The 13267-nt window shown below is 60.7% G+C and overlaps 1 protein-coding gene across 3 annotated transcripts in view; it reads right to left on the reverse strand.

Moving 5' to 3' along the window:
- Nucleotides 1-13267, reverse strand: part of CRISPLD2 (cysteine rich secretory protein LCCL domain containing 2) — an 89042-nt gene that overhangs the window by 10601 nt on the left and 65174 nt on the right. Inside the window, exon 15 of one of the 3 annotated variants that reach the window (XM_030298788.1) lies at nt 8799-8817. The exons of the other annotated variants lie outside the window; for them this stretch is intronic. Within the exon in view, the coding sequence (XP_030154648.1) occupies nt 8814-8817 (4 nt within the window). The 3' untranslated portion in view covers nt 8799-8813. Of the gene's footprint in view, nt 1-8798; nt 8818-13267 lie in introns of those variants that run through there. 3 annotated transcript variants of the gene reach the window in all.

The raw sequence follows: 13267 nt of genomic DNA on the forward strand, positions 1-13267 counted from the left end.
ATGGTGGCTGCTTTTAAAAATAGCACCTAATGAGGCATACAAATTTCTATTTATGTCGTGGGGCTCGGCTTCCCATCCCAGAAGCCACAGGGTTTTCAGTCCGGAGCGGACCTTAGGGATTTTCGAGTCCAACACTTCCCAAAGCGTTATCGCCTGAGAGGGCAAGTTAAAGGGCGGGTGCGATGCTTTTGGGGAGCGAATGATCACGGGTGACAGGAAAGTGGAACCTGTTCTTCCCTGCAGGACTTCTCAGGGCCTTTGCCATACGGTGGGCACTGCAGGCAGAGGGAGGGTGCGGTGTTTCCGAGCCATGTTTGGCCGCTGCCTTCATCTTCTGGGGGCTGCTGTGACAAAGGACCAAGAGCTGGGGGTCCTGAAGCAAAGGACGTGTTCTCTCACAGCTCTGGTGGCCGCGGGCCCGAGATGAAGGCCTCGGCGGGGCCGAGCTCCCTCTCATGGCCCCAGGGGACGATCGGTTCTTGGTGGCCCCAGGCCACCAAATTTCCTCTTCCTACAAGGACCCCACATCTTTGCAGCAGGGCCCACCCCACCCTAGTACGACCACCTCTAAACTTGACATCTGCTAAGACTCTATTTCCAAATAAGGTCACGTGTTACAGGTGGCCACGAATGGTCGGGCCAACTGTTCACCCCGACACAGACGGAAAGCCCTCTTAGCCTTCTAAGCTGGGGAGGCCCCTGACCTGCCTCATTGGGACGGAACGTAGGGGCGGTGAGGGGGAGGGGCACAGGGACAGCAGTGGGGAGCCCCCGGTGAGTTCCAGGCGAGAGGAGATGTGGCTCGGGCCAGGAGGAGGCAGGTGCAGGTCGGGGGAAGTGGCTGGCCCTTGGGCTGCATTTTGAACACCCAGCATCTGAACGTGTGACCCCAGAAAATGAGGCATCCGGGGGTAGGGGCCCGAGACGTCAGAATGACAGAGGTGCCCTCAGGGGGGACAGCCAGCTGGTTACCAGACAGTTTCGGGAGGTCTGTTTTGCCACCAACGACGAGCCGGTCCCCCAGTACAGCCGTCAGCCCCAGCTGCAGCCCGCTCCTGTTTCCAGAGAGGTCCCACTCCCAGAATGGCCCACGACGCCCCTCGGCCCCGAGCCACCTCCCATCTCACGCCCCAGGGGCCTACGCTCTGCCTTGCACCCCAACTTTCTGCGCCCCAGAGTGGCCGGACCTTCCGCCGGTCACTCCCCCTCTAGGGGCCTTGCTGTCCCCTTCTGAAATACGGGGTTCCAGGGCTGGAAGGCGGTCATCTGGCGGTCACCCTCCCAGCCCCCGTGGCCCTGCAGAAACAGCACCCCGCCCACACGCACGGGGCCCACGGAGCCTTCCCGGCAGGCGGTGTGTGCCTGGCCTGTTCTGGGGACGGAAGGCCGTACCCGGTCTGACCCCCCGCTCCAGGACGGGCGCCACTGTGGGTGCTCAGCAGACAACAGGGCCTGCACAGTGCAGGAGAGGTCACCTGGGTGGGGAGGCTCCTGTGGCTTCTGGTGGCTCTCAGTGGCGGTGCGGCTTGGGCTGGGCTGACCAGTCGGGCTCCAGGCGTCCAGCGGCCACAACCTCAGGCCTGGACGGAGCCCGCTTCTGTTTCGACAGGGCCGAGGGCGGTGTGAGCTCAGGGAAACGGGTCGCGCTGCCCGGGCTGGAGTCACCGACCAGCTCGCTGCCCCACAGTCGCCTCCCAGGCTCTCCACGAAGCAGGTCACAGAGCCAGGCGGCTGTCCTCATTTGAGCTCGGAAATTTCTTGACCTCTCCCCTCTGCCGGGAACTCCGAGGACTCGGTCCAACATCTGGGCGGGAAGGAGGCTGACCCGGGCGGGCAGCGGGAGACGCGGTTGTGGAGAGCTGAGCGACGGCGTGGGCGTGGGGAGCCCCCCGAGAGCCTTGGTTTTTCCATCTGGGAAACGGGGTGTCGCCGGCCGCCTTCCCTTCAGAAAAGAGCAGCTTAGCCCCCAACAATGGAGGAAGCCCGTAAGCTGTGGACAGAGGCCAGCCTTGCCTTTGGACGTGTTCAGATGGGAGGAGACCAGCACGTTCTCTCGCGTCCGTCTGAGCGGTGACCGGAGGGTGACAGCGGCAGTGGGCGCGGGCAGGTCCCGGGGCTGTTGTAACAAAGGGCCACCAGCTGGGAGCTTAGCCCAGCGGAGGCGCGGTTCTGGAGGCGGGGGGTCTAAGGTCAAGGTGCGGGCAGGTGGCCCTCTCTCTCAGGGACGCTCGCTCGCTGCCCCGGCTTCGGGCGCCCCCGGCAGTCCTGGCGTCCCTGGGCTTACCGACCTGTCACTCCAACCTCCACCTCCACCTCCAGTGTCACTTGCCCTCCTCCCGGTGTGTCTGTCTAAGTTCCGCTCTTCTCACAAGGACCCCGGTCACTGGATCGAGGCCCACCCTAATCCAGCACGACCCCATTCCCCCGGACATCTGCAAAGACCCTATTTCCAAATCAGGGCACTCACAGGTTTGGGGGTAACCTGTCTTTCTGAAGGACATGTCCTTCTCGTGCTGACGGCCCCCCTGGCCATTTTGGGGGAGGGGGGACAGCCAGGCACAGCCAGGGACCCCTGGGCTGTCCCACCTGCCCTCACAAACATACGTTCCGCGTGTTTCCCTCCCGGGGGCGGCCGGCCAGAGGTCAGCCAGCTGCCCGCTGGCAAAGCCAGGCCAGGGCTGGGCCGTGACCCGGGGACGGAGCCCAGCATCCCAGCACCAGCCCCGCACCCAGGCCGAGTCAAGGATGGGCGGTGAGAGCAGGAACTCCCGGCAGAAAGAAACAGGTGCCTTTGCCTATCGGATCGCAGAATGGCTTGACCTTGTCGAGAGGGCCCCGTGTGACTTCCAGGCCATGTGCACAGACCCCACGGCAGCACCAGCCCGGCCAGTCCCCTGGACCGGGACCGGATTGGCTCACGCGCTCCCTGGAGGCTGGCCCCGCACGGGGTCCAAAGAACACACTGCCCAGAGAGGTTTGGGGACCAGCCTGAGGTCACACAGCCAGCAGTCAGGGTCTACGCGACGGGCCAGGGGCCTTGCCTCCCGTCCTGCCAGCAGGAACCTCGTAGCCTTTATCTACCAGGATGGCGTCTGGCAGAAAAATCTCTGCACACGGGAACCGGGGCGGCCTTCCTCACAGCTTTACAGCGGCAGCCAGGAAGAAAATGTCACCCTCGCATGCCCATCCTGCCTGGGAGCCGCCGGGGGCTCAGGGCAGCTGGACTCCCCGCTTGGGTCTCTGGAGGTCACGTCACTGAGCATCCGCTTCCTCCGCGGCGACACGATCACGAGCTGCAAGGCCTGAGTGGCCGAGAGGATTAGGGACCTCCTCCCAGCAAGCAGGCACACAGTAGGTGCCTGGAAAAGGTGACGTTTCGATTTTCTATTGCTTCTGGAACCAGTTTCTGCCAACGTAGCAGCTCAAACGACACCGACTGTCCGCATCCTGGAGGTCAGAAGTTGAGCACAGGTCTCACTGGGCTCAATCAAGGTGTCGGCAGGGCCGGGTTCCTTTCGGGGGCTCCAGGGGACCACCCCACTCCCTGCCTTTCTAGCTTGTAGCTGGGTGTTTTCCTGGGCTCCTGGCCCTTGCAGCGGTGTTCACAGCCAGGAAGTATCTTCCCGAGCCGCCTTCTCTTTCCCTGATCCCAGCTGGAAAGGTTCTGGAACCTTCTGCCTTCTGCCGGGAAGGTTTTAGGACTCAGTGGTTACCTTGGGCCCATCTGGGCCACCCAGGACGACCTCCGTATCACAAGGTCCCAAGCCCAGTCGCGTCTGCAAAGTCCCTTTTGCCGTGTGAGGTCACATACTCACGGGTTCCGGGAATTGGGGCAAGGACGTCTGGCGGGGAGGGGGGGGGTTGTTTTGCTGACCACAGGTGAGTGGAGCTGAATTCCATCGAGCGAGGGAAGCCGGGCCTGGGCTCGCGCAGTTCTTTTCGGAGGCAGAGGATTCCACTAACACCAGCTCATTCAAGAACCATTTCCATCCTTCTGTTGTTTTTGACTCTCTCCAAAGAGGCTCTGTCTAGCCAAGGAGACTGGGTCAGGGCTGCCAAACCTTCGCTTCCAAATAAACCCTACTAGGAAATTTCCATGGGACCAGGCCCTTTTCTTCCCTCACAAACCTGCCTGAAATCCCAAGCCCAAGCCAGGCTTCTTCCGGAAAGGCCATCGGACCCCGTGCTCTCCAGAATGGGGCTTTTGTCTTGCTGTCGGTTTTCTTTTGTTTGTTTTTCCGCGTCAAGCTACGTGGCATGCAGGCAAAGCGAATCTGGTTTAGGACATCATCATCAACTTGGAAAGGGTTTTCCAGCCCTCCTTGTCAAGAGGGCCTAAAGCATCCCCGCCTAGGTTCTTTGGGGCTCCGTCCCCATTGCCTTCAAGGAGTGCTCAGCCGTCTCGCAAGCCCGGCACGTTCGCAGGGAGCGTGTCTTAGGCCAACACGCAGCCAGGCACACAAATCCCACCCGCCTAACGCCCTGCATCCCTTGACCTTGATTTACCAACAAAGTATTTACCAACGGGCTCGGTGTCGGCCGCTTCCGCGTGGATTAAATGCGTTTGTTTTGGATTTCAAACAGGTTGCGGGGACAGACATCATCCCGTGAGTTCGCCCCACGGTGCTGGTGTCCCCACTTTCCTGAAGAGGGTATGGGTGGGACAGGGGAGGGGACTGGGCCATGGCCACTCAGCTGCTAAGGGGCAGGGCTGGGGCTGGAGGCTGAGTCTCATCACTTTACATCGTTCCAGTCTCCGGTGGCGACACTCTCTACGGTGATAAGAAATCCACGTGGTCGGGGCGCCTGGGTGGCTCAGTCGGTTATGCGGCCGACTTCAGCTCAGGTCACGATCTCGCGGTCCGTGAGTTCGAGCCCTGTGTCGGGCTCTGTGCTGACGGCTTGGAGCCTGGAGCCTGGTTCGGATTCTGTGTCTCGCTCTCTCTCTGCCCCTTCCCTGCTCATGCTCTGTCTCTCTCTGTCTCAAAAATAAATAAAACATTAACAAAAATGTTTTTTTCAAAGAAATCTATGTGGTTTTCGTTCTAGCTTCCGGGCATAAGAGCTCTCCTAAAACCCTAGTAACTTCTTCATACGGGCATCTTTGCTTATCCCTAAGGAGACTGCTTCAACCACACCTGAGTCTATGCTAATGAGGTGACCCTTGTGGCCCCTGAGGAACCAGCTGGGCAATGAGAAGGTTGGAATTTGCAGCCCTACCCCCAAGCTCCAGGCAAGGGAGAGGGGATGGAAACTGAGTCAGTCACCAGCGGCCGGTGACTACTCCCGTCATGTCTTCCTAACGGAACCTGTATAAACACTCTGAACGAAGGGGTTTGGAGAGCCTCCGGCTTGGTGAATGCACCCATGTGCCGGGAGGGTGGCACCCCCCAATCTCCATGGGACAGCTCGTCCTTCTGGACCTCGCCCTGTGCGCCCCTTCACCTGGCTGTTCATTTGTGTCCTTTATAATAAACCAGTAAATGGAAGTAACATCTCCCTGTGAGTTGATCCAGCAGATTCTCAAACCTGAGGAGGGGGTGGGGGGAACCCTCAAAGTGCAGCCAAGTCGGACAGAAGTGTGGGGGACCTGGGGACCCCCTGCTTGTGACTGGTATCCAAAGTGGGGCAGTCTTGGGGGTCTGAGCCTTACACTGTGGGGTCTCCAGGTAGCGTCAGGATCGAATTAAGTTTGGGACACCCAGCCGGTGGAAAACCCATTCATTTGGTGTCGGAAGTGTTACAAGTAAAAAAACAGATCTGTATTCCTTCGTGCATTTGCTCACTCAGCGTTTGGTAAGTTCGTCAAGTCAACTTTGTGCTGCTGATAAAGTGATGGACCAGAAAGGCACATTCCCTGTGCTCCGCAGCCACGGCCCCCCGGGACCCTGCCTCCCAGGACCACTGTGTCACAGCAAGCATTCTGGGTCAGTTGGTATGGGGTGGGGCCATCCCTCGGGTAATTCTTTAAATTCCTTTTTAATTTAGGTATGTGGCAGGCTGAATAATGGTCCCCAAAGACACCAGGTCCCAATCCCTGGAACCCGCACACATTAGCTTCCATGGCAAAGAGTTTCCAGATACAACTAAGGATCCTGAGATGCGTCAACGATCCCGGATCGTTAGGTGGGCCCGAGAGCGATCACTTGTGTCCCTATAGGGAGGGAGAGGGAGATGTGACCACAGAAGCAGAGATGGGAGGGATGTGGCCACAAGCCGAGGACAGCTGTCAGCCACCAGAAGCCGGAAGAGATGAGCAAGGATCGTCCCCGAGAGCCTTCGGAGGCAGCAGGGCCTTGACACCTTGATTTCACAGTTCCGGCTTCCAGAACCGAGAGAGAATAAATGCAGTTCTCTCACACCCCCAGGTTGATCGTATTTTCCTACAGCGATCACAGCAAACCAACACAAGGAAGGGCTTACATTCGGCGAGAGGCGCAAATCATCAGCGCACGACCCGGGCACACGTACCCACGCGTCACTCTGTAGGCCACCACGGAACATCCCCAGCATCCCCGGAATGCACCCTGGACATAACTCGCTCTCCCCACCGCTGTCCGAACAGATTAGTTCTGCCTGTTGTAGGGCCTCATATACACGGGATCATATAGGAAGGGGCTCCGATAGGAAGCTGTTTCTCTCCGCTCACCATCAGTGAGATTCCCGCAGGTCGTTGGTTTTTTTCCTTCTCTATGGATATCATTCCACCGTACGAAGAGATCATAATTGGTTCATCTATTCTGTTGACGGGCCCTGGGGTTGCTCCCAGTTACCAGCTATTACCCACGAAGCTGGTAGGAACCCGAGCCTGTGGTCTTTTGCGGACCTACGCGTTCATTTATTTCAGACCCACACCTGGGTCCGGGCTGGTGCGGTTCTGTAGCCTCCCAGGTGATCCAAATGCGTCATCAGGTGTGAGAACCGGTACTCTAGACTGGCGGTCCCCAAATGGGGCTGCCTTTGCCCCCCAGGGGACCCTTGGCAAGGTCTGGAGACGTTTGGGTTGTCGCAGCTCAGACGGGGGCGCGCGGGGTGGGGGTGGGGACGCTAACGGAGTCCAGTGGACGGAGGTCGGGGAGGCCGCTAAGCATCCTACTGCACAGAAGGCAGCACCTGCCTCCGCCGCACACACGCGCACCGCCAGGAATTACCCGGCCCCGATGGCCAGGAGGCCTGAGAAACCCTCCTGCAGACCGATGTCACGACCACGCGCATGAGTAACCCACCTGCACGAAAGCTGCAGCGCAGAGAACCCGGTTCCTGCGGAGAGGCGGGCCGGGCCGGCAGCGGTGAGGGGCGGAGCCGCGGCCAGATCTTTCTCGAGTGGCCTCCTCCGCCGTGGGCCTTGAGCCGCGGCTCTGAGGCGACTCCCTGCGGCACGGGGGCGCTGGGTGCATTTCTGACACCGCTCCCCCGTTCCGCGGTTTCTTCCCGGGGCTGTTGGTTCCAGGGACACGGAAAGCCCCCCCCTCCGGGGGGTGGTGTGGGGGGCGGGACGCACGTCTTCTCAGGCGCTGCTGCCGAGGTTTGCTGAGCGAGGGGAGGAGTGGGCTTCCCACGCTGCGCTGTTCCAGGCGCAATTCCAGGCAGCGTGGCGCAGGGGGCGCTGCAGTGAGGTTGGCGTGTTCACCCAGCGGATCCCAGCGACCTCCGCCCGCTGGGGGGTGCCTAACGGTGTCGCGCAGGCAATCTCCGGGCCCCCGTGTGCGGGGGCGATCGGCTGGCTGTTCACCGCCCCCTCTCCTCTTCCTCCTTCCACCTCTCCCAGCATCCCTTGCAGTCAGGTGCGGCCATGTGACTGAGTGCAGGTGGAAACCGAGCTGCTCGTAAAAGCCTCCCACACCTGCCCCTCCTGGCTCTGGCCCTACCTGCCAGCTGGGAGCAGAGGGCGGCTGGTGGGTGGCGCAGCCACAGACAGGAACAGCCTGGTCCCTAAGTCCCCTGCTGGAAAAGCCACCCACCCCACGCCTGCTTGGTGCTACTGAGCGGAAAACAAACTCCGGGTGTGCGAAGCCACTGAAATGTGGAGGCCAGCTTGTTATAGCAGCTAGCGTGTCCTTAACTGGCACCCCAGGCTTCCCCAAACTGGGGATCGGGTTGGCGCCCCAGGCTTCTCCAAACTGGGGATTGGGTTGGTGCCCCAGGCTTCCTCAAACTGGGGGATCTGATTAGCGCCCCAGGCTTCCCCAAACCGGGGATCGGGTTGGCGCCCCAGGCTTCCCCAAACTGGGGGATCTGATTAGCGCCCAGGCTGCCCCAAACTGGGGATCGGGTTGGCGCCCCAGGCTTCTCCCAACGGGGATCGGGTTGGCGCCCTAGGCTTCCCCCAAACTGGGGGATCTGATTAGCGCCCCAGGCTTCCCCAAACTGGGGATCGGGTTGGTGCCCCAGGCTTCCCCAAACTGGGGGATCTGATTAGCACCCCAGGCTGCCCCAAACTGGGGATCGGGTTGGCGCCCCAGTCTTCCCCAAACTGGGGTATCTGATTAGCGCCCCAGGCTGCCCCAAACTGGGGATCGGGTTGGCGCTCCAGGCTTCTCCAAATGGGGATCCAGTTAGCGCCCCAGGCTTCTCCAAACTGGGGATCGGGTTTCAAGTCCACTCCAGTAAGAAGTGATTCCTCCCCCAACAAGGACCTGCAAGCAGAACGAGGATGAGGTGCTGAGGCACTACCGAGCGGCGTGTGACCCGGGAGAGGGCAAAGGCTGTGGCGGCAGCGGGCGTCTCCCGGCCATCGAAGAGGGTTGTCGAAATCCCCGGACGGGCGTTCAGAGGTGCAAACACCAGTGAACCATTCTTTGGTCTAGTTCTTGTCAACTGTAATATGTGCACATAATCACGTTAATTTCCACATAATTGAAGTCACATTGGCTCTTGGGAAGCACACTTTCTACTCTGACCTGTCATGAATCCGCGCAAACTGAACTCAGCCTCTCACGGCAGGGCTCTGGCGCCCCTAGCGCCCCACTGGTGTCCTGTCACTTGTGTTTCGTCTGAGCCGTGGGACTCTGAACCCCGATACTACTCGGATCCCTCCCCGGCTTGGCTGTCCTGTGACCCTCCAGCAGGGTCACCGTGCGTCTCTCCCGCCACGAGCGCGCCCACCTGCCCCCTGGGCCATATTCCGCTCTCCCCACTGGGGCCCCCAGAACTTCTCGAACCCAACACGCCGCACACGAGCTGTGGGAAGCAGGCCCTTCTGCCAGGCTCCTTCCTGGTCCCCACCAATGGCCTCCATCCCGTGTCACAGGGTCCCCAGTGCCTGTGTTTCCCGGGTCCCCAGAGTGAGGCCAGCGCGGGCACTGGAGAAGCGGGGTGCCCCTCCTCCCCCGCGGCTACCTCTCTGGTGGCCGAGGGTCTCCTCCGTGGCTCCTGCTCCCTCCCAGACCCCGGCACGCCCGTCCCTTCCTCCCAGACCTGGAGGTCACGTCCAGCACAGCTGAGCTCCGGTCACAGCGCAGCCCTCCGCGGCCCGCACGACCAGCTCCCCGCGTTCGGTTTGCTCTGTGGAAGTGCTCGGAGGAGCGTGTTTCCTGGGCTGGACCCCGATCGCCACGCGGGCCTCCACCCCTCCCACCTGCCTCTCTTGACTCCCCCCCACCACCTCCTTCCTGCCTGGGATGCACCCGCCCTGCAGCCGCCCCTCCGATTCACGCGGAGGCCAGTGTTTCCCCAGGGTGGCACTTTACGGGAGAACACCCGGGTCTAGGAGCTCCAGAAGCGTCGTCACGTGCATTTGGACACCCGACTTTCAAGACCACTGACTAAGGACTTGAGAAAACCGCAGGAAGTTACTTTGAAGCTCAGAGCTGAGCCCGTAGCCCTTTGTGTCTGATCTCCTGCCCGGGCCCAAGCCGCATTTCATGGCTGGTTGTGACAGCAGAAGGCGTGCTGATGGGGGGGCCTCCCCAAAAGAAAATCTCTGACCCACTTTATACCATTCCTCCCCCCTGGAGAAGTAAAGCCAGCAGCCAGCAAGTGACAGAGCGTACCCACGGGAGCAAATTTGCTGCAGAAACAGGTGATATGTTTGCCCCAGCGTGCCTGGTCTCTCCGGAAGGACAGAAGTTGCTGCTAACCGGGACGGAAACGGGGTGTGGGTGACAGGAACGCGGGGTTCCTGACCATCCCTCTGGCGTGTTATACTGGGCAAGGGCGTTACTTTCTGCAAATGGGGGCGGAAAAACATCGCATCCCTCTTTCCAAAAAGTCTGGTTGGCTCGATTCATCCTGTCTGAAACACAGGGAAAAAATGAAAAAAACAGCTGCCGAGAGTCTCCAGCTCGGGGCTGTGCTCTGCAGAGGTTCCCTGAGCCAGACTGAGCCCTGGCCTGCCGTTCGTGATAAGCATCTGCGGGCTCAGGCGGAGACGGGTCCCAAGCACACGAGGGAGGGTGTGGGTGCGGCCGTCGGATCTCCCGTCTTCTGGCTGCTGGGGGCTCATCTGCCTCGGGTAATGCGGAGGATTAGACTCGCCGTCGTCCCGTCCCTCCTCACTGGCTGGCTGAGCACTCGCACAGACTCGTCCGAGGTCTGAGATCAAAGGTCGCAGATGACTAAAGGGACGGTGATCAGGGCTCCTCCCTTCCCTGTCTGAAGTCAGACCCAGACCGGGCCCCTCTGGAGGAAACCCGGGCCAGGCAGACCTCCCATTGCCTGTATCTGCTGCAGGCAGCGGTCGGGTCCTTCTGGCGTGTCCTGGAGAGCCTGGCTTGGTGGCATGCCTCGGGAGGCTGGCCCCTGTGAGCTGTGTCCACCAGCATCAACAGGGCCGGCGTCCCAGAAGGACTGTGTCTCCGGACTCTGCAAGGAAGGCTTAGAACTCCGGCCTCGGTTCCTACAGCCTGGGGCCGCCCAGGAGCATCGAAGACGCCATTCCTCAGGCCGCCACCAGAGGGCACTGTCCAATGCCACATCACCACTCCCCGTCTGAAACCTTCCGGGGCTCCCCGCCGCCCTTAGGAGAAAGCCCCGATTCGTCAATCCGGCTTACCGGGCCTTGCCGATATAGCCACTGCCCCTCCTGGCTTCTTCTCGCCTTCGCGCTCTGCTCCGGCAATAACGGCTGTCTCGCAGTTCCCGCAAAAGATGACATTTCCTGCGGCCGCGGGGCTTCTGTCACCCCCACCCCCGCCCGCCCACTTGTCAGAAGGCTACTCCGCTCCTCATTCGCTCGCCCACTGGGCTCCCAGGCGTCCTGTACGTTTGCCCTCCGACAGCAGGCCGTGCAAACGCCCCGATGAGCTTGCGTGGCCCTGAGTGGCAGCGCCGGGACCCTGCCCTCCTCGGCGGCACCTGCACGTGCAATTCAGTCGCAGATTCTGTCTTCCCAGCTAGACCGCCAGCGCACCTCGTCCCCTGACGCCCCGGGCCCCTACGAGGCCCGTGCAGCTTTGCGCACCGCTAGAAGGCTGCCTGCAGGGGGCGCTGGTGCCAGCCGCTTCTGGAGGTGGCTCTCCGGGGCGCCTACCCGGTCGGACCACCGGGGTTCAGGGGGTGCGTGTTACGAGCCCCAACACAGCCCGTCGTGATGCGTCCGCTGCCTCTGGCAGCCGTTAATTAGCTAATAATTGATAAATCGATAGTAGATTTATATCAGGACATCATTTTTCTATGAGCTTCACAAATGGCTGGATGTGTATTTAATACAATAATTAAGTTGATGGTTCAGAGAAGGGCCATCCTTCCTCCCTCTTGTACTCACGAGATACATTTTCCCACTCGGCCTGAAATGTCACAGTGAGACTGTCATTTCTTGGGCGTAGGGGACACGGGGGCCTGGCAGGGGGTGTGCGGCTTGGTGGCCCTGGGGTGGCATTTGAACCTCTTTCGTGTGGGGGTCGCCCCGGTCCTTTCCTGCCAGCCTCCTGTCCTGGCTTCAGCCCCGCCTTCTTCGTGGGGTTGGGATGCTGGGAAGCCAGGCCGGGAAGGCCCTCCCCTGGCAGCCAGGCCGGCCTTCCTGCTGCCCGAATTGGGGAGGGGAAGGGGGAGACCCATCGAGAAAAATTCAGCAGAAACAAATGTCTCAAAACAGTAGCTGGCCACACGTGAATCGTAACACTGGGTCAGAGCCGTGAATCAATTGTTCTGGGCTGTCTCTCCCCCCAGTCCGTGCCTCCACCGGACAAGCTGGCAAACAGAACCATGGCCATGGCAGACATCACAGATGGATCACAGCTCTCCAGGCAGGCATCACCAATCAATCTGGGTGAGCGAGAGAATATCCGTTGGCCGCCTCTGGCCATCCTGTCGGACCTGATGTGTGTGGCACCGTGCTTGGCATGGGCATTAGGAGCTTGGTAAATACTTGTTCAGCGAATGCAGGATGACGCTGCTTGTTCCCAAGACGTAACCTCTGCTGACCAAGGCCACCGCTGCACTCCTGTGGCTGTGTAGTCTGGGCACTGAACAAACACACCTGGCCGGGGCATCGGGGGCTGAAACCCAGCTGTGAGCTAGCAGTGGCCCTGGCCGTGGTGCACGGCCCGGCGATCCCTTCCGACGTTCTGGGCCTTACCCGGCCCTGGGAGACGGGGCCCAGAAACCCAAAGCCGTCAGCTTCAGACAGCAGCCTCTGTTCCAGAAAACGGAAGCTGGGCGCAGAGGAGAGTCGTCGGGCCCGAGCAGGTCCCATCCACGGGGCCCTGGAGCCCCACGGTGGCTCTGGAATGGTGAGGAGAGTGGCGTGGGTGGGCTGACTGCCCAGCGCTCACCCCGCTGCGTGGCCGATGGCGAACCTGACCATCAGGGCAGTAAACGGAACCCACCTGGTTCCACGTCAACACCAGAAATCTCGTCCCCGAACCACGAGAAGCACGCGATCACAGCTCGGCTTCTCCAGGCTGATTTCCCCTCACCCTCTTCACTCACGGCCGAAGACGTTCAACGGGGAGGCGAGCCCCTCTCATTCACTTCATTCAAATGCCTGTTCCCCTTTTTGAAGTACGAGGAAGTCCCAGTTCACCAGATCAGACCCAATGCAGCAGTTTCTGTCTCTTTCAAACCTGACCCTTCATCTCCCATAGTTCCACGCTTCCTTCTCACCGGCCCGGGGCCAGCCGGCTCTGCTTCCACAGCCCTGCAGGTGCGAGGCCTTGCGCCAAGCCAGCTCCAGCCGGGAGGACCAGGCCCTCCGCTTCCCTCCCCTTGGGAACGAGAGGCCACATCTCCTCCAACCTGAGAGGCACAGTCCACACTCTTAACATCTCTGAGTTGGTTTACACGTTGTACATCACTGTCCCACAGGTGGTGGTTGTGACGCAGGTGT

The sequence above is a fragment of the Lynx canadensis genome, chromosome E2, assembly GCF_007474595.2.
Source record: "Lynx canadensis isolate LIC74 chromosome E2, mLynCan4.pri.v2, whole genome shotgun sequence".
Lineage (NCBI taxonomy): Eukaryota > Metazoa > Chordata > Mammalia > Carnivora > Felidae > Lynx > Lynx canadensis.